Raw genomic sequence first — 20,505 nt, forward strand, 5'->3', positions numbered from 1 at the left:
TGACTGCCCGCTCCCACACAGTAAAGTTAAAGCCAGGTGAAGACATGCTCGAGTCAGTGTGTGAGGTGTGAGGTAGATCAGATGAACGATTTTCGAGACATGCAAAGGACACAAACACACACAAGAAATGCAAAGGATATGCACGCACGCACTGTGAAGATATGTAGATCTTTTAAAAGACATGTTATTGTTAAAATAAATATACCAACACAAGTAGTTTTGTATATCTCATACGTTTGCCATATTATGGACATAATGTGCAAAAATAGTTATTCATTCGTTTAAACCTATTTGTTCTTTAGAAGGAACATTCACGTAATTTTTGGCCAGTTTGGACAGCTCTTTTGTGTATTGATCAGATGAGATGAAAAATGAGAAGAGCCATCTGTGTGCACTCTTATAGTCATTTGATTGCTTTTCTCACTACGGTTTCCGACGTTAAATCAACCAAAAAAAGGCAGACGAAGGCCGACGCGGGCGACAGTCGCTAACTTGATGTGTCAGGGCATATAGGTCTGTTAGCAGCAGTAAAAAAAACAAACACAGCATTTAAATTTACACTAGGTCTTACATCAGCAGCTTGTGATGGTCCAGTTGGTGCTGTGGAGGCATTCTGCATGCATTAAACACTATCACCTTCCTTCCAAAGTTATCATCACCTACAGACACACAGAAAGACAGACAGGGATTCAACATTACCTTTCAACTTTCACTGTATCAAACTGTTCCTACTGTTAAAAAAACAGAAGTCCAAATTCTGCAAATTAACCTGCACATTTCAGTCTGAAGAAGTATTGGTAAAAGATAAAAGCAAAAGACAAACAACTATTAATGTCACGGTGGGGATTGGTGTGAAGAGAGGAAACAAAAAAGGTTTAAGATTGGAGTACTGACCCGCCACTTCAATGATCTGATGCCTGGCGATGTCATAGAACGGATGGTCCCAGGGCAGGTGTGGAGAGCCAGCGTCAAAGCGCTGGGAGATATCTGTCTCTGAAACACACACAGCTCATATTTCAAGTGATTTTTTTGTGTAATAAAATGATATATTATGTTTTATTATTTTATATTATATATACAGTGAGGAAAATAAGTATTTGAACAACCTGCTATTTTGCAAGTTCTCCCACTTAGAAATCATGGAGGGGTCTGAAATTGTCATCGTAGGTGCATGTCCACTGTGAGAGACATAATCTAAAAAAAAAAAATCCAGAAATTACAATGTATGATTTTTTAACTATTTATTTGTATGATACAGCTGCAAATAAGTATTTGAACACCTGAGAAAATCAATGTTAATATTTGGTACAGTAGTTCGGTTCCTGTAGTTTTTCACCAGGTTTGCACACACTGCAGGAGGGATTTTGGCCCACTCCTCCACACAGATCTTCTCTAGATCAGTCAGGTTTCTGGGCTGTCGCTGAGAAACACGGAGTTTGAGCTCCCTCCAAAGATTCTCTATTGGGTTTAGGTCTGGAGACTGGCTAGGCCACGCCAGAACCTTGATATGCTTCTTACAGAGCCACTCCTTGGTTATCCTGGCTGTGTGCTTCGGGCTGTGTGCTGTCATGTTGGAAGACCCAGCCTCGACCCATCTTCAATGCTCTAACTGAGGGAAGGAGGTTGTTCCCCAAAATCTCGCAATACATGGCCCCGGTCATTCTCTCCTTAATACAGTGCAGTCGCCCTGTCCCATGTGCAGAAAAACACCCCCAAAGCATGATGCTACCACCCCCATGCTTCACAGTAGGGATGGTGTTCTTGGGATGGTACTCATCATTCTTCTTCCTCCAAACATGGTTAATTATGACCAAAACGTTCTATTTTGGTCTCATCTGACCACATGACTTTCTCCCATGACTCCTCTGGATCATCCAAATGGTCATTGGCAAACTTAAGACGGGCCTTGACATGTGCTGGTTTAAGCAGGGGAACCTTCCATGCCATGCATGATTTCAAACCATGACGTCTTAGTGTATTACCAACAGTAACCTTGGAAACGGTGGTCCCAGCTCTTTTCAGGTCATTGACCAGCTCCTCCCATGTAGTTCTGGGCTGATTTCTCACCTTTCTTAGGATCATTGAGACCCCACGAGGTGAGATCTTGCAAGGAGCCCCAGTCCGAGGGAGATTGACAGTCATGTTTAGCTTCTTCCATTTTCTAATGATTGCTCCAACAGTGGACCTTTTTTCACCAAGCTGCTTGCCAATTTCCCCGTAGCCCTTTCCAGCCTTGTGGAGGTGTACAATTTTGTCTCTAGTGTCTTTGGACAGCTCTTTGGTCTTGGCCATGTTAGTAGTTGGATTCTTACTGATTGTATGGGGTGGACAGGTGTCTTTATGCAGCTAACGACCTCAAACAGGTGCATCTAATTTAGGATAATAAATGGAGTGGAGGTGGACATTTTAAAGGCAGACTAACAGGTCTTTGAGGGTCAGAATTCTAGCTGATAGACAGGTGTTCAAATACTTATTTGCAGCTGTATCATACAAATAAATAGTTAAAAAATCATATATTGTGATTTCTGGAATTTTTTTTTTTAGATTATGTCTCTCACAGTGGACATGCACCTACGATGACAATTTCAGACCCCTCCATGATTTCTAAGTGGGAGAACTTGCAAAATAGCAGGGTGTTCAAATACTTATTTTCCTCACTGTATGTTTCACTAGGCTTCCCGCCTGAATTTACTGAATTTCCTATTGTCATTATACAAACTGGATTGCACAATAAAATGTAGTGGTAGCCACATCTACACTACACACAGACAATGTATAAACAGATATATTTAAATGAATAGAATAGAATATAAACAATAATATAGAACAAAAATAGAACAAACTAGAAAGGAAGAAATATACATATACTATATATATATATATATATATATATATATATATATATATATATATTCCTCTCACCTGACTTGCTGAGAGTAGACTCATCAGCGGGCCACTGCTGGTCCTCTACCGTGGTCAGCTTCAGCTGTCCTAACTGTGCAGTCGCAGGGTCTTCACCCAAATCTACCAGCAGCTCTGAAGACATCACTCACTCTGCAAAACGGTGCTACACACACTCACTGACACACACCCTTAAAGCTGGGACTTTCACAGAGTAGCAGCCAGAGTCCTGCAAGAGACAGAGACACCTCAGGTCAGCTGGGTTAAAAAACATTTTTACAACTACTGCTGAAACTACTGTTGCGAGAGGTCTTTCAGAAAGTTTATGTGGTTAGTTTTGATACCGTCAGAAGTGATATGACACATGAGGAGGCATGTCTGTTGACACAGATTTAACCCAGTACTGCAGATGTGCGGGAAAGATTAATTGAAGGATTCATTCAGGAAGAAAAAAGGGAGAAGCTCGAGGCTTCAAGCGGCAAGACGAGAGATGCAAACCACACGCTGAAAGAAAGACACTATTTGAAAGGCTATTATCCCACAACACAACTTTTTGTAAATCAAATATTTATTTTGAAATTGAAAAATAGAATAGAAATTCTACAAACATTAAAAACAAAATGCACAAGTGGGAATACAAAGACAGAAAACTGAATGAGGAAACATCACAATACAATTAAAACAATAATAAAAACAATACATTAAACAATACAAAAAAGTTCCACCCCACCCCCAGGACCTACAGGGTCACAATTGAAAGACCTAATTAATTTATAGAACAATGATTACACCACAGCCTTTCATTTCTCAGCAGCCAGTTGCCTTTGATTCAGGTTGTCCTCCTTAACCCCATTCATACGGGGAGTTGATTGTTCCATTGAGAAATGCGAGAACCCAATGAGTAATAGATAGTTTGTCAGGTTGTTTCCAAGGCATTGCAATGCGTTTCTTGGCCGCTTTAAGCCTGCCAAAACAATTTGCTTCTGATATTCTCGAATTGTTAACTTAGAGAGGGCATTCAAAATTAAGACCGGTGCAGATAAAACACGATTATGAAAAAGAGAGATAAATGGATGGCTACTTCCCTCCAAAAGTGAGCTACAGACGGGCACTCCCAGAACATGTGAATGAAGGTTCCATGGACCCCAGAGAAATTAAGGAACAAAGGGGACTAGGTACAATTTTCATGAAGTGCATTCTCCTAGGAGTTATTTAATTTCTGTGCACATAGTTCAGGTGAATTTGTTGATGGTTGGGATTGCGGGAACCCAGCAAAATGTTAGCCCAAACAGAGTTCCAATCAAAATCTGGTTCCAAGTTTGGGATATCACTTATCTATAGCCTGTCTACAGAGAGTTTCTTGTAAGAAGCTTCAAGCTATTTTGAGAAAAGTGTGAAGGCTAAACCTTTAGAGGCCCCTCTGGAACTGATGGTTATATGGAATGGGTGTTGTTCTAGAGGCTGATTCCATGGAACACCATGAGCCTTGATGGATGCCCTAAGCTGCAAATAAAAAAAAGAAAAGAATAAAATGCCCGGTAGGTTACAACTGTCTTTAAGGTTCTGAAATGATATGAGACCATCATTGTAGATGTCACCCAGTACATGGATACATCTTCTTTCCCATTGTGAAAAACTAATTGGCCTACGCCCTATGAGCAGCTGATGGAGAGTTGTGATGCCATAAACACTAAATCAAACAAGAAATATAACTTAAAGTTTGGTACTGCCAAACCAGCATCCAATTTCTTACGCTGAGCCATGGTCGCTTTCTATTCCAAATGAATTTGGAGACTGCCGAGTGAAGTTTCTGGCCAGCAGGGGGGGAGAAAAGAAGTGTAGAGCTGGTGAAATCGACCCTGGGTAAATTTATCTTGACCATGGAAGCATGGGCTTGTAAAGAGTTGGGCAAGCTTGACCACCTGTCAAGGTCTTTGATAACTTTGTTCAATGATTCACTGTCATTACACTTGATAGTCCTATTAAGAGAATAAAATATCTCAACACCTAGGTACTTAAAATGGTTGACTATGGGAATCCCTGCAGGAGGAGAAGCCGATTTTGCTGTCTCGTTTAAAGGTATTAAAGCCGATTTGGACCAATTTATTTTAAAACCTGACAAGGCTCAATACTCCTTGAGCACTGCCAAGAGATCGGGGAAAGATTTAGCAGGGTCCTCCATGAAGACCAAAACATAATCCGCATAAAGGGCTAAATGATGTTGGGTATTACTAATGGAGAAGGGACTGATATTAGATGACTGACATATGAACTGGGCTAATGGCTCAAGAGAAAATGCAAAAAGTCCAGGACTCAGTGGGCAGCCTTGTCTAGTGCAGCTGGAAACAGAAAATAAGGGAGAGCAGATTTTGCCTGTAAGGACCATAGCTGATGGGGTAGAGTACAGCATGCTTTCTCAACCTTTTTTGTGCCCGAGGCCCAGTAATGTTTGGCCCTCATCCTCTGGGGCCCACTTACGTAATTTCGTGGGGAAAGAAAGAAAGAAACATTTAATTAATTATTTACAGTTACATTTATAGATGCACAGAGGTTAGAGAAGCACTACAGTGGCCCAAATGTTGCCAGTATCCACCCCCATGGTGAGATGGCACAGACATCTGGACTAATCGTAGCTGGCCTGGCAACTCAAAAGCACATTGTTTCCACATGGTTTCTACAAGTTTCACCAAGTCAAATTTATGATTTTTTAAGAGCTTTTTGAGACCATTATGAATGAAATTTAAGACCTATATCACGAAACAAAGAAAGATGTCAGAGTCCGGAAACACTGTCTAAAACAATTCCCCTCGTTGGCATTATAGGACTGGTGTCTAGATTGGCTGCAATATAAGTTGCATGTTGTTCTCATTTGTAGTCATAATACAGCAAATTATATCTGGACTAGCGACAGAAAGAACTACAACACCTCAGAATAAAAAAAAACATTCTAAAGCGCTGCAGGAACATTTCTTGCCGAATACCATGACCTTAAGGACCAACGACAAATAAGGCCACTCAAGTCTATCAAATGCCTTCATGGCATCCAAGGATAAAACAGCAGCTGGTAATTTAATGTCTAAACCGGCATTGATTACGTATAATAAGCGTCTAACGTTATTAGTGGCAAGACCTTTTTATAAAGCCAGTTTGATCACAGTTAATCAGGTATGTCATGTGGTTCTGTAGATGCCGGGGAAAGAACTTTAGCCAGGGTTTCCCGCAGCACTTTGCAGTTAAGGTGGCAGCCTGCCGCCTTAACTACGTCGTCAAAAAAGAAAAGAAAGGGAAAAAAAAAGTGAATGATCTAAATCTAAGAAGCAGAAACGCTTAATGTCAGATAACATCCATAATAATTGGACTTTGGATTAGATTTTTTACAGTTTTCAGTGGTTATGAGGAGCAATTAACATAAATAACATTTTAGGTACATTAAACCACGTTAAGGTTTTTTACGTTAGGACTTATAAAGCCCATGAGAACCGTGGACCACAGCCGCTCTGCTGCCCTGCTGAAAATGTGAAGCAGAAACGCTTAATGTCAGATAGCGTCCATAATAATTGGACTTTGGGTTAACTTTTTTGACAGTTCTCAGTGGTTATGAGGAGCAATATGTTGTTTATTCACATTTAAAGGGATAAATCGCCATTTCACCGTCGCATGCGTCATATATGGCATATGGCAGGCAGAGAGCATTTATATATGTATCTCTCTCCTGTTCGTCACATCAGTGAGGTTTTCTACTCTTGTTTCAACGAAGTGAATACATGACGAAGTAACTGGAACTATCCATCACCTCTCGCGCGTGGATTCTCAACGTCCCGGCTGTTGCCCGGTCTTTGAGACACAGCCGTTGTTTTTTTTCATCATTACACGCCATTACGGTTAGTTAGCGTAGTTAAACACTACACACAGTGAAATTAAGTGTCCTGTTTTTATTTCACGCATACTATCTGCTTGGAGTAAGTGAAGCTAAGGGCTAAGCTCTGTTATCTCAGAGCGGTTTGTTGTGGAGAAGAGTTGTCAGGCGAAGTGGAAGACAGCGTGTCACGGAGGATAATGGGAGCCATGCGAGTAACACTGTTATAGCATGTTTTTTTAAATAGTTTTTTTAATTGTTTCTATGGGATCGGTTGTTACATCGCTGTTCTCTGTCCTAATAGCCGGTATATCAGCAAACTGCTCACGAGCCCTGATCCTCATAGCAAGAAAATGGCTAGGCCTGGAGCTATTAAAGTAGTAGTGCTGCTTGGCTCTGTGAATGAGAAATTCTGAACGCTGTTTAAAAATGACATTAAAAGAGAACTCCGGGCAATTTTTACGTTAATCTTGATCGCTATAAATATAGGAGTACTGTCGATAGCAAAAAAAACGAACAGAATCGGTCCTAGCAAACTGGAGTTGCTGCAGCTAATGCCCAAAGCTCCCAGTTAGCTAAAACGTCAGTTTTGGGGGCATATTCTAAAGAGTGCCTTTGTGCCTCTTAACAGACACAAAATGCAATTGTAATGTCTGTGCAACATGAACAGGGCTCTTACGTGACAACAAGATGCGTTTTCAACTCAGACATCCTGCCGCTAGCTCGTCCTGCTAGCTGCCGTCTGGGATGAGTGTATTCAGCCATGCCATCGATCTGGCGTTGGTGAGTAGGAGTCTTGGCAGTGGCGATTTGTGTGGTAGTTTCCTTAGCCGGGCTAGCAGGCCCGACCGGCATCCTTGCTTCTCCTTCCTCCCCGCCTTCCTTGCCTTCTGCGGCCAACAACAATACGAGCGCCCGCTGGTCTGGTGGATGTCCTCCAGAGGACAGGTCATGCCTTCGCAGCAATTTTTTTTTAATTTCCCCCTCAAAAATAGGTAATTGAGCACTGTAGTGGTTATGCCCATATCAGTGACTATGTAACTACATGGAAACAGGATAAATGATGTCTGTGGCTTGCACAGTAATAGTGTTACTGAAGGTTAGCTGTAGCTCACGCTGAAGTCAGGAAAAGGTAAACAGCAGTGTGCAGATCGGAGCGTAGTGTGTGAAGAGTGAAGAGCGGAGGTGTTCGCAAGGGAAGAAGCTTGGAGTAACGTAACTATAGAGAATCTAGAAGATACTGAACACATGGAAGAGGCTTTTGAGTTTGATGGTCGTCCTTATTTATTCAAACCCGAGTATACAGACGAAGAACTAGCCTCATAAGAGTTGGAAAGAAGGAGACAGACAGAGGGGCAACTGGTAGATGAAGCAGCTGCTCCAAGACGCTTGTTTTTTTTAAATTCCAACATACCACTAGTTAATGTGTTGTAAAAATCGGCATCAAATGTATTAGGTGCATAGGTACATCAAAGCAATTTTCCTACCAAAACATTCTAGCCTGGCCATGACTAACCATCCCGCTACATCAGACCATACACCACAACCTTAAAATTTAGACTCCGTCTGGCAACTATAGCTACCCCCTTAGTCTTGGTATCGGCTGAGGAGGATGCTATGACATGGTAAAATTTATCAGCAAGCCGCCTAATATCAGTGTTTGAAAGATGAGTCACACTTAACAATGCCCAAGAACAACTGCATCGTTTGTGTGGAGCATCTATTCCAAACAAATATAGTTACATCTGCCATAATTGCCTGTGCTGGCATATATCTGCAACTGATTCAAAGTGCAATTTTTTTTTTTGAAAGGTCCCTCCCCACATTTAATAATAGTAAAAAAACATAAACATTAAGCAGTGTATACAATAAAGGAAAACATACATGAGAAAATGAACACCCCTTGCAAAAACTATTCCCCCCATCCCCATGGTCAAAACCTTCCCAACAAGCAAACACCTATTTGCTGAAAAGCCCACCCCTACCAACAAAGCCAATTGTCCGTGATCATAGATGGAAATGGGCAGCTAAAGCTAAACGGTTCCCCCATAACCCCACCATATTGATTGAAAATAATACTAACTGACGATCTATGACCCAGATATCTACTGAAATGAACACTCAGTGACATTAGCAACCTTGTAACAAGTAAAACATAAAAGTGCAGACATTAAAGCATAACAATGAAAAAGGCCCAGAATTACAATTGAACAGTGTTGAATTCAGTCTGTGCCTATCGATCTAACGATAAAGTACCAGTAACCTAGCTGCCGTAAATCGATGTGTGCATCTAACTAATTAGCCAACTTTGAACTAGTAACAGTCATATTGGTAACTGTGCCGTCTTCGGTATTGCTCTATACACTGACAGCCAGCTAAACTCTCTCCTAACATCAAGACTGAAGACAGTCGTTCCCACGTCCACAGGTTTAATGACGTTACAAGGAAAGTGTAAAACTGTAACATTCAAAGACAGACTAATCAATTCTATGCTAGCTTTTAACAGAATGTATTTTCAGCAATTCAAATATTTCCTTTCTACCGTTACACAATATAATTCATGACTAATAAACTGATAGTGATTGTGACAGTGATTATGCTGTACAAAGACATGTTTACATGTAAACAATATTACGTTCATTCATACGAGTGTAGCCTGTCCTATGACTTATAGTTACCTAACAACTATGTAACGTTAGTCATAGCACTAACGTTAGCGATTATGGACATTTCTAATATAAACTTAACACAAAATAACACTGATATCAAACTAATGATCTATGAACCTATGTAATCATTTAAAACAGTGAATGAATACATAACGATGCTACTCTAGGCATAAATGTAGGCAAATGTAGCTGTTGTTGGCTACACTACAACCATAAATCACTGAACCGTTAGCTTGTAGCGTTCGTTGACTTCCTAACTACAGCTCACGAGACATAGCGGTTACCAGCTAAGAGTCTTAAAGTGACAGCAACGTAAATAGAGAACCCATTAAGACTTGAGGCAAATTAACTTCTTACTTTTAACAGCTTATTTATAACAAAACAGTAACAACACAGTATGCCCAGGGCAAGTTAGCCAACTTACCCGATTGAATGTCACATTAGAAAGCACAGGGGAGACACTTACTTTCTCTCACTATGCCTCTAGAGTTGGTACTCGCTCCGAAGCTAATCACCGTCACTCTCTCACTCGCTTTATCACACACTCCCCAAGCACACACAAATGCCGGCTGTGTTATTCTCTTAAAGAGATTGATGCACACACCAATGCAGAAGTTTAAACTTCAGGCAACTTATGTAGGCTACGCCGAAAGCTCTGTGTGGAGCCTCCACAGAACCATAAATCAGACTTTAGCTTGCGGCCGTTGACAACCGGAGGGTTCCTCCTCGCTGCCAGAAGGATGGCTTGGCGTGTAGTAAAGAGAAGACAGCAGAAGATTAGGGTGCGGGGCCTCTCCCTGTCCCTCGGGGTGGCACTGTAGATCCTATGCGCATGCATGATACCTAACTGCATATCTTTTAAGATCAACTTTTTATTATTTTTATATTTTTTTGAACATATAGAACAGACAAATACAACTGAACAAGAACAACAACCCTCTCCCACCCCCCACCCTCTGCGGTCTCGAGGAAAACAAAAACAAACAAACAAAAACAGAAATCACACCTTGCCTAGTCACTCTCCTCAACTTCTTGTGATGCTGTCACGGTCATTAGGACTGATACTTGTGCTGCTGCGTTTTTCCATAGGTCTATAGTCGATGATTTGGCTTTGTTAATCCTTGCTGTAGTGAGCTCCAGCATAACTATGTCCAGAAAATACGCCAACCACTGTTGTCCGGCTAGCCAAATTTTCTTCTGTCTCCCAAGTAGGTGTAATTTAGAGTCGTCATTAAGTAACAAGACAATCGGGTCAGTAGGAAGTCAACATCCTATCACATCAAATATTATTGATGTTGTTTTATTCCAAAACTCATGCACCTTTTGACACTCACAGACCATGTGCAGGAAAGTTCCAGTTTGTTCAGGTTGGCGGAACGTGCAATAGGCAGTAGGAATGACTTAAGAGACGCATCTCTTCTGAGGCGTCTGGCATATGGAATAGGGTGATGCCACGCCCCCCACCCTATCAGACACACACTAATATCCTAGTCGCGGGCACTGGACGGGAAATTGACAAGTGCGTCGGTATTAAACTAGCAAAGACACTTGCGTCAGGCTTTATAGGGCCCTTTAAGTGGAAGTTATTTTTGTCCCCCTTACGTGCAACCTATTTGTGAAAAAGACCATCGCTTTGAGCAGACTGGATTGGCTGTAGTGATACATTCTCTCTCTCTCCCTGTCAGTTGTAGCTCGCTCTACCTGCTAGTAACGTTGGACACAGCGGTCTTGAGTGAGAGAGAAAAGGCGTTAACGTGGAAGGCTATCACACTTTCCTTTCTCCCCTCATTGGACTAAGTTTGTGGACACTAGTGTTTGCGTGCATCAATAAGTAAGTCTGATGTCCTGTAGGTACGGGATGATGTTATGCAGGATTTATGAATGTACATTAGCAACAGTAGGCTAATTCACGAGGGTGCTATTTTATGTGTGAGCTAATAATGCGCATCTGTTCATGTGCGCTGCAAGAGTTATGTTTCTGTTTATTGAATGCGTTATTCAGTGCAAACATAACCAAGAATGTAGTTTAATCTCCGTAATGATGTTATATTAGGTTATTACTGTTGCTCTGTTGAAGGCAAACGTCACTGTACTGTTGTTACGCAGATCACGGACATCTGATTGACTTTACTGCACCGTAGTAAAGTGAAAGTAGGTCAAGTTGTAAAAAACTGCCCCTACCAGCAGGGCAGCATAGCCATGTAATACTGTCTATTTACAGAGGGCATTTAAATGTATGTCTGATCGCTTCTATGTTAAGTGTTAGCCCATAGTAGTAGAATTTTTTTTTATGTAAAGACATACGAGATATAGTAAAATAAAAAGTGCTTACCCCCAACCCCCCCCCACCGACGATAAACATCGTCAACTGCCAATTTAGGGGACATCCCCCAACCCTACTTCACAGGTGTGTGTCCAAAATATTGGCATCAGGATCATTTCATGCCATCAACAGTCATAGCATCAGCAGTGGGAATATCGCAGTCTGCACTCAGCCGCATCATAGCACAAGTACTTAACGCTTTGCTACAGCACACTAGTCAATACATACATCATATCGGCCATTCAATTGCGCTTTTAAATGCGCGCAATTTACGGTATAGTGGGCGGAGAAAGGCGCTGATTACACGATGAACTGCAGGTTTGGTAAATACGACGTAAACTGATGTATCACAGCGTGCGCTTTCTGCGGGTTGGCAATGGCGCTGATAACGCTACTTTCACAAATGTAGGCTACGTACATCTGGCCCTCGCTGTGTTCCCAGCTGTTGAGAACACCAGCTCTGAGGGTGTGGAAGAAGCCTGAACACAAAGATATTGGTTTGCAAGCTCGCGCTGCCGTGCAGTCCACCTGAACAGTTGGTTTGCTGTAAATAATATGTCATCTTGTTATTACTTTCAAGGTCGGCACAATAAATTCAGCCATTTTGCTCGTTGAAACAAATCGGCTGACTGAGGAGTGTGCCCCCGCCACAGTCTCACTGACTCCCGGGGCTCAGTCTGGTCTGCTCTGCGGGGCTAACAGGGAGCTACACTGGCCGCCTGCCATCCAGGGGCAGCAGCTAGCTAACTGGAGCTAACTGACCTGCCCAGCGTTAGCAGCGGTGATTTCACAAACAAACCCACTTAATATCACACGGGATGTTGTCGTGTCTCGTCCTCAGGTGGCCAGTGTTTCACTTTCCCTCAAGGGCACGCAGACGCAGGGCATGCCGTGTGAAGATTATCTAGTGTGTGACTTTGAGTTCATGAAAATCGCTATATAAATTCAATTTATTATTATTACTGGTTATCAGGTGGCCAGTGTTTCACTTTCCCTCCAATGTTATTATAAACATAATAAAGACACCTGGACTTGGTCGAGACCAAAAGCCATATTTGGCAAGACCAGTGGCAGAGACCGAGACAAGTCCAAGTCCAAATACCAGCGAGTCCGAGACCATAGAAAAACCGTCTCAAGTCCGGACTACAGCCCTGGTTACAAGAGTCGCCGGCCGTTCAAACCAGGCAGGAGACACCCCAATATCGTATATGTCTCTTCTACAACACCATGGACGACGAAAGATTAATCTTGGAGGTGGAAAAACACACCATATTAACGTTATGTGACATCACAGATCCTTTTTTATAAGGACGCCTGAAAAGAGAAGGTATGGAGTTTAATTGCAGGAGTGCTTAGAGTGGAAGGTAGATACTAGCAAAGAAATATGTCATTGTTCTTTTAAAAGGAACACTCCAACTTATTGGGACTTTAGATTATTCACCGTATCGCCCAGAGTTCGATAAGTCCGTATTAGGGCTGAACGATTAATTGCATTTGCGATAATATCGCGATATGTTAAAACGCGATTTCCTAATTGCAAAGGCTGCGATTTGGTCACATGACTCGCGAGAGCAAATCAGTCTGCACTCCGCAGAGAAAGCATCAACTAGCACGCTAACGTTACGCTGTACCTTGAGCTGATTTCTGTCATTCAAACAACTCTGAGTTGTAGTTTAAAACTTTTACAGCCATTTTAATAAAATGAAGGGTTTTATTCGGGCTTGAGTCTATAAATGCAGTTAATGGATACAGGCACACAGAACTCAAGGCTCGGTTGGCAACGATTAGCTCTGATTAGCGGTTAGCTCCGTTATAAGATATGGAGTGGAGGAGCTGCCACTGAGAGGGGTAACAATCAGCTTTCACAGCAGCGTGGCCGTGGTGTTTCAACAGTTTTATTAGTACAGTTAATCCCATGGCAAGAACACCAGCAACTAGCTAACGTAACGATAGCCTCTCTGAGCAAGTGCAGCACGCAACTTCACGAGGGGGAGGGGCTGGAGGCAGCTCCTCTCTGTGCACTGTAAAAAAAATACACTGTTGTGTGTGTGTGTGTGTGTGTGTGTGTGTGTGTGTGTGTGTGTGTGTGTGTGTGTGTGTATATCTATATATATATAGATATATACTATATTTTTACTTATTTAACTGTCTAGTGTGTTCATACTATAAATTATTATATTATTATTCTTTGTTGAATAATACAGAAGACAAAGAGCTTAAAAAAATAAAAGAATATCGAATCGCAATATTTGGGAAAAAAAATCGCAATTAGATTATTTTCAAAAATCGTTCAGTCCTAGTCCGTATACCGTTCTCATCTCCGTGCGTGTCGTAACTCTGTCTGACGCACCCACCGCTAGCCTAGCTTAGCACAGATCCTGGAGGTAACCGGCTCCATCTAGCCTACTGCTCCCAATAAGTGACATGGGACATTTTCCTATTTATATGTTGTGACTTGTATAGTCACAGTGTGTACAAATAACAAGGTCACATGAGACACAGCCATCTTCTAACCGTATACATACTGGGAACTATTCTCAGAAGACGAAGCACTGCTACTTGGGCAGAGTGATTAGCGCAACACCTGAAAAGCACCATTGTTACTCTCTGCTCCTCACCACGGGGCTTCTCAGGTGCTGCGAGCTCAAATAACAATCTCAGGCTAACTCAGCCTGAAACAGTACCATAATGTTACTGTTTCAAATGAATTATGCATCTCTCTTCCTCTTCTCACATATTTACTCTCTCCCCGTTTTCTATACTCACACTTCCTCTTTTATCTCCCAACCCCCACTATTTACACACACAAACACACCCTCTGTTCTCTCTCTACTATATGATGTTATGCTGGCTGACAGCATGTTGCTTTAAATAAATATCGCTACTCACCAACAGACAGTCAGCCTATTGCGTCTAACCAACCACAAAAAAACAACTGTTAGCACACAGTTGGCCTGTTTTCAGTGACCAAAAAGCTTTCAGGGAGGACATTGGGATTTTTAGATGATGTAAACAATAACAGGTTCCTCTTTTCTTGATTTTTCCTGAACACAACCCTGCTCCCACAGCAGGTCAGTATAGGTCAGAGCAAAAGGCCAAGGACATACCACGTAACTGTGAGATCATCTGTAGACATGACTTATCTCTACAGTTAATATTAAAAACTGAATCAAGTAGGAAACAGCACCACATCTCAAACACATTACATTTTTTAGAATCTATGCTGGACAAGATTGGATGACTAGTGTGTGCTTGTGTGAAGGACAACAACTAAGCTTGCTACGGTAGTCGGTGTTACTGCTGGATAACACTTAACCAATAATAATAATAATAATAACCATGACTACTAAATGTAAATTAATAGTACTGTAAATTAATCTTCAGTTTATAGTTATTTTACTGGTAAAAAAAAGACAATGAAATTATGTTTACTATTAGTAATGCTAGTTTTTGTTTTAATAGTTATTTTAATAGTTAACATTTTATATTTTTTATCAAGTATTTGTTAATGATTACCAAATAATTTGTATACCTTTAAGAAATAATTTGTAAATTGTCAAACATTATTTGTAATCAGTAGTTTTTGTTTGTTGGAAGAAAAGACAAAACAACAAATAGCCGTTAACAAAAGGCTATGACAAAACCGAGACAAGATACACAGACTGGAGTCAATAAACATTATTTGGATGGCAATTATAAAGTTACAACTGATGATTATGATAACTTGGTAATGGTTAATAAATATTTTGTTATATGTATGCAAATTATATTTACTGATTGCCAACTGTACACAATGTTATTGACTTTGAATCTTGCTAGCATAGCGTTAGCTTTCTGGCTCGTAGATGTCTGAGCTGAAAGGTTCCATGAGCTGAGCGGACTATAAATGCTTTGCTAAGCGAGGCAAGTCATATCTAAGGCCCGCCCTATTTACTGGATTTAACAACGTTTGCAGTCCCATTTGCAAGGAAAAACATGTAAAAAATCCTTCATCCCCACTGCCATCACCACACTGAACAGCCATACATAGACAACATCAACAGCTCAATTCACAGCTTATTCAGTTTTTGTCAATGTTGTTACACTGTTTCCCTATGTATATTTATGTTCGTATATGTATTCATGTCATTTGAGCCTGTCCAGTCAAAGAAAAAAATTCTGTCAACCGTGACAGTTTTTCTTATCTCATACTAAACATTTTACTAAATAGGTCAGAAAAACTAAACAAAAAAAACTAATTGAAAATTCAAAACAATTGGCCATCCTACCTTCTTATAGAGCAGGGGTGACAAACTCATTTTAGTCCCTCCCCTTACGATGGACCACCTTATTTTGGAAAAAAATATGTACAGTAGTGAATAGGGGGAGAAAAATAATACGGTGTTGCCGTAGCGAGGCTGGCAATTTACATGTTTCGCCATGACACAGGAAGCTGTTGTAACTTGACTTTACATAGTCCAATCTGCCCCAAATTTCACAAGCTGGATAAAAGTCCAGGCCTGAAAACATCTACACGCTAATGTCATAGTCAACAGTGAGTGAGCTTTATTTGACTAAGATGATCCTATTTACATTATATTTGCATGGTGTGGTCCACACATGATATACAGCAACATGATGTATAATTAGTGTGTTCTCTAGCGCCAACAAAGACTGAGGAAGTGTTATAAAATTTGCAATACGTCATTTCCAGGAAGGGAGATGACCCGGTCAGCTTTATTATTGTCTTTAAATTATGGTACTGACTTGAGCAAGATGAATTTCACTGAATATGGAAATACTTCACATTTGAGGCAGATGACAAGTGATGACATTGTGTCAGTGAATTTGAACTAATGCTTGCATTGAGAGTATAAGGTGTGTGTGTGTGTGTGTGTGTGTGTGCACGTACGCGTGTTTATGATTGCACCTTAGCACCTGTAGCCTCCACTGTTTTATCAGTCATTGTCAGACGTATGTTTGATAATTAAAGTCTCTCTCTCTCTTCTGTTTTGCCAGAGGAGGATGTCCATAAAGTAATGATAAAGCTGTGCCTTAAAAAAAGTTGATCTTTTTTGTAGGGATGTCCCAATCAGCTTTTTTGACCCCCGATCCGATCAGATTTTTTAAATTTTGAATATCTGCCGATATCGAGTCCCGATCCGATACTTGTATTTGCTCAGATGATAGAGCTGCACACAGTTTTTTTTGTTTACAAAAATAACTAAGTAAACAAAGTAACTAAAATATGTCTTATGCTTAATACATTTAACTTCAGCAAATGAGTCTTTTCTCTCAACACAAAACTGTTCTCTTTAGGATCCCACCCCCAACCAAAGAATAGGCCTAAACAGTTTCAAGTTCCCTGCTGGACAACAAAAACTAAACTAAGTGCCTCTTGCGCTTAATAGTCAATCTTTGATTTTCTTCTCTTGTTTACAGATGTCGGCTCCAGGGAATAACGGCCTGAAAGCGTGGTTTTCTGGGGGAATTATGGAAGAAGTGTGGAGAATTGGTATAATCCGCTTATGTAAAAAAAAGGGTGACTAAGAAAGACAGACTTTTTTACTTGTTGTCAAGGGCTGGCAAGCTACAAGATACTCTAAACAGACTGGTGAGTGGCCGCGACCATCTTGGTTTGAAAGTGTCGGCATCCAGGCGCGTGTGGTGCAGGGCATGTGTGATTAAAAGAGGTGACCAGTACAAGTTGATGTAAATGATCAGAGTAAGGTAATCAGTAGGGATGGGGATTGTTAATTTTTATTGATACCATTTTCGAGACTGCTTAATGATCCGAGTCTTTAACGATACCATTATCGATACTTTTCTATTATTTGGTGGAAAATTGAGACGACACATTCTTAATCTTAACAGAACTAGGGGTGCATGGATCACGGTGCACGGATCACACAGTCACATCTGTTAAATTTTCGTTTCAGTACAAAAAAAAGGGGGGGGGGGGGAATTTAAAAATGATTTATTAAAAATGTATCAATACATTTTAACAATAACTTCTTTCACCAGTAAATTGCTGTAACAACAAAAACAGCAGAGAAAAGGGTATTTTACAATAATTTTGAATGCACCACGAGGATTACCAGTTTCAAGTAAATGCAACTTTTAGTCACATCTGTGTCATTTTTCCCGACAACAGCAGTGACCAGTGCTAGTCTGTGTCTTTTAGCTCATAGCTTTAGCGGCAGACTGTTGTACGTCCCGGTGTTGGAATCCTCTACAGTGAAATACAGACACACTTTAACACCGTTTAGTTGTCAGCATTTAGCATATAATCCAGCTGTTAGCTAATATCAACGTTACCTGCTGCCAAGTGTAACGTTAGTGTAGTGTTCTCTAACGACTATTTCGTAGCATCAGAGAGCAGCGCAGGCATTTAAGTGGCACCGAAATGAGGTACCAAAATCCGTGTTGTTATTCCTGTACCGGTCGTTTAGGCACCGGTGAGAGAGAGATTTATCAGCCTATGTTAAGTGACAGCGACAGTAAAAAGGCATTTCACACTATTATAATGGGAAGAGAAATACTTATTTTCATAACAATCAAGTATCAAAAACTGAGAAGGACATGCTATTGGATGCTATCCTTCTCTCCTACTGCATGCCTAACAAATCCATCTCTTTCTCTCCCTGACCCTGTCTTTCACTGGTTGAAGCCTGAAAATATTGTCAACAAATTAATAACATAACTAATTACACTGGTCGGACTGTTCAGCTCTGTTTCAGACTGATACCTCCGGTTCAGGCTGGTCCTTATTCTCAACACATGCCTTTTCAGTCGCGGAAAATACTTTTCAATACTTATTATTGATAATACGTTTATTTGATTCACAGCTGCTACATATAGTGTTTTGACCTCGACAACCCAACTGCATTTTACTGCAAACTTGCGACTAGTTAACTTTCTAAAGCAGGCACAACCGCTTGTTTGTTAAGAGTCTGGTCGGGACTCCAACATTAACACACTGAGTGTGTGTGTGTGTATATGTGAACGAAACGCAAGTGACAGAGAGACAGACAGCGGTTGATAGTGCGGCACACCGCCACACATTAGTCTATGTGTGGGAAACAGTGGATTCTCAGACACGCATAAGCTTGATTTTTGGTTCTGCGTTGAATCTATGCCGTAGCCTGCTATACTCTTAAAGAGATATGCTAGAACGACGCAGACACACCAGGGCACAAGTATAAATCCTCACAACAGCGTAGGCCACTTACATAGGCTACAGCGTAGGCTCTGCGTAGACTAGAGCCTACTTACTACTATAAATCAGCCTTTAGCATTCTAGAATACTGTCAGCAGCCCACGGCCTCTCCTACAATGTAGTCTTGTAGTCTTACAAACACTGAGTCTCACTAGGTCACTTTTTGCACCTTATACTAAATTTACAACCGTTTATGTCACAACACAAGTTACACTCGAGGTTCAACTGTTCTGTGTAATCAATTTCTTCCTCCATACTTGATAAAAAAAGATTTATCATGTTTTACGCTCTTTGTACCCGTTGCCATAACTACACATTCAAGATGATGTTGTAGTAAACTATACCTTTTCCTTCCTGTCATGCTGTAATCACCCTTGATTACATGACATTATACTCCAACACTAAATCTGCCATGTTTTACAGGTCATCCGAGTGACTTGGTGCTTGGTCCTGAAGCCCCTGTTTGATGATGTGTTCCTGGACCTACCAGACTCTCTTCACAGTATGAGATAATTTTTAGTATCACAGAAAGTCAGGCATCAGGGTGAGCACTGAACTAAAAGCTCACCAGCTGACACAACTTCAGTATACATGTGACAGAGAGACATAATTAGCAGTATCTACCAAAGCCAAACGTCAGGGAAACTTGTAATCCTGGTTTCCGATGTTGGTAATTATCCCCGATTTCTAATCAGATTCCTGCTAAAACATGTTGAATTGAGTAGTTTTTTGGTAGAGAAGCTTTTTTTTCTTGATAGAAAGTGCCACTACAATGCTGTTACAACCCGTTCTCATTCCAACTCGTCAAATACTGACACTTGCTCAGTGGCTCTCAGCATCAAATAGCAACGCAAAAATCACCCTTTAGCGTCTGTATGGGACGCACTGGGCATAGCAGTAGCTCAACTGCAGAGCTGTAGGATGACGTAGTATGAAGAGCGACAACGGTAGCGAATAGTATAAAAGACCGAAAATCCGCGCAACGAGGCAAGTTGGGGTGGTGGATGGGTCAAACAACACAGGACTTTCACCCAGGAAGACCGGGGTTTGTGTCCCGTTCTTGTCCCGCATGTCACTGAAACGTCCATTTTGTAATCCCACCCACGATCATTCCTTAACCCAAGGGTCACTGAAATGTAAATTTTGTAACCCCACCCACGATCTTTTGTAAAACCGAACTGTCCCGCTCTTGTGCCACATGTCAGTTAAACGTACATTTTTTAAATTACGCCAAATCTGTCCCGACCCAAAGAGTCAAAACGTGTTGCCAAGAGTCCCGACCAAGTGTGCATTAGTTGAAAGCCCCACTGCGTCTGACTGAGATGCTTAAGGAGACTGTTTGTGTCAGCCAAAGGCACCTGACGAAGCATTGCTTTTTGACGTGCTGGGAACAGTAAATCTCAGAGGGCTATTTGCCACATGGCGAGTAAATGTTTGTACCAAAATAGTTCTGTTTTTCAGTCTTCATTTTGGTGAAGGTGCAGCTACTTTCTTCTGCTCCTCTGCTGTCACAAACACTGGCGCACACACCAGATGCCAGCAACCACGTCACTTCTGT

General features: G+C 41.1%; 1 protein-coding gene across 4 annotated transcripts in view; it reads right to left on the reverse strand.

Annotated features, from left to right (window-relative positions):
- The window catches only part of arhgap1 (Rho GTPase activating protein 1), an 84,399-nt gene that overhangs the window by 56,219 nt on the left and 7,675 nt on the right, over positions 1-20,505 (reverse strand). For 3 of the 4 annotated variants that reach the window (XM_035998556.1, XM_035998558.1, XM_031302353.2), the window contains exons 2-4: positions 2,923-3,130; positions 895-993; positions 572-659 (exon numbers count right to left, since the gene is read on the reverse strand). In XM_035998556.1, coding sequence (XP_035854449.1) covers positions 572-659; positions 895-993; positions 2,923-3,046 — 311 coding nt within the window. In that variant the 5' untranslated portion in view covers positions 3,047-3,130. The remainder of the gene's footprint in view (positions 1-571; positions 660-894; positions 994-2,922; positions 3,131-20,505) is intronic. The other variant, XM_035998559.1, reaches the window with a different exon arrangement.

The sequence above is a fragment of the Sander lucioperca genome, chromosome 24, assembly GCF_008315115.2.
Source record: "Sander lucioperca isolate FBNREF2018 chromosome 24, SLUC_FBN_1.2, whole genome shotgun sequence".
Taxonomy (NCBI): domain Eukaryota; kingdom Metazoa; phylum Chordata; class Actinopteri; order Perciformes; family Percidae; genus Sander; species Sander lucioperca.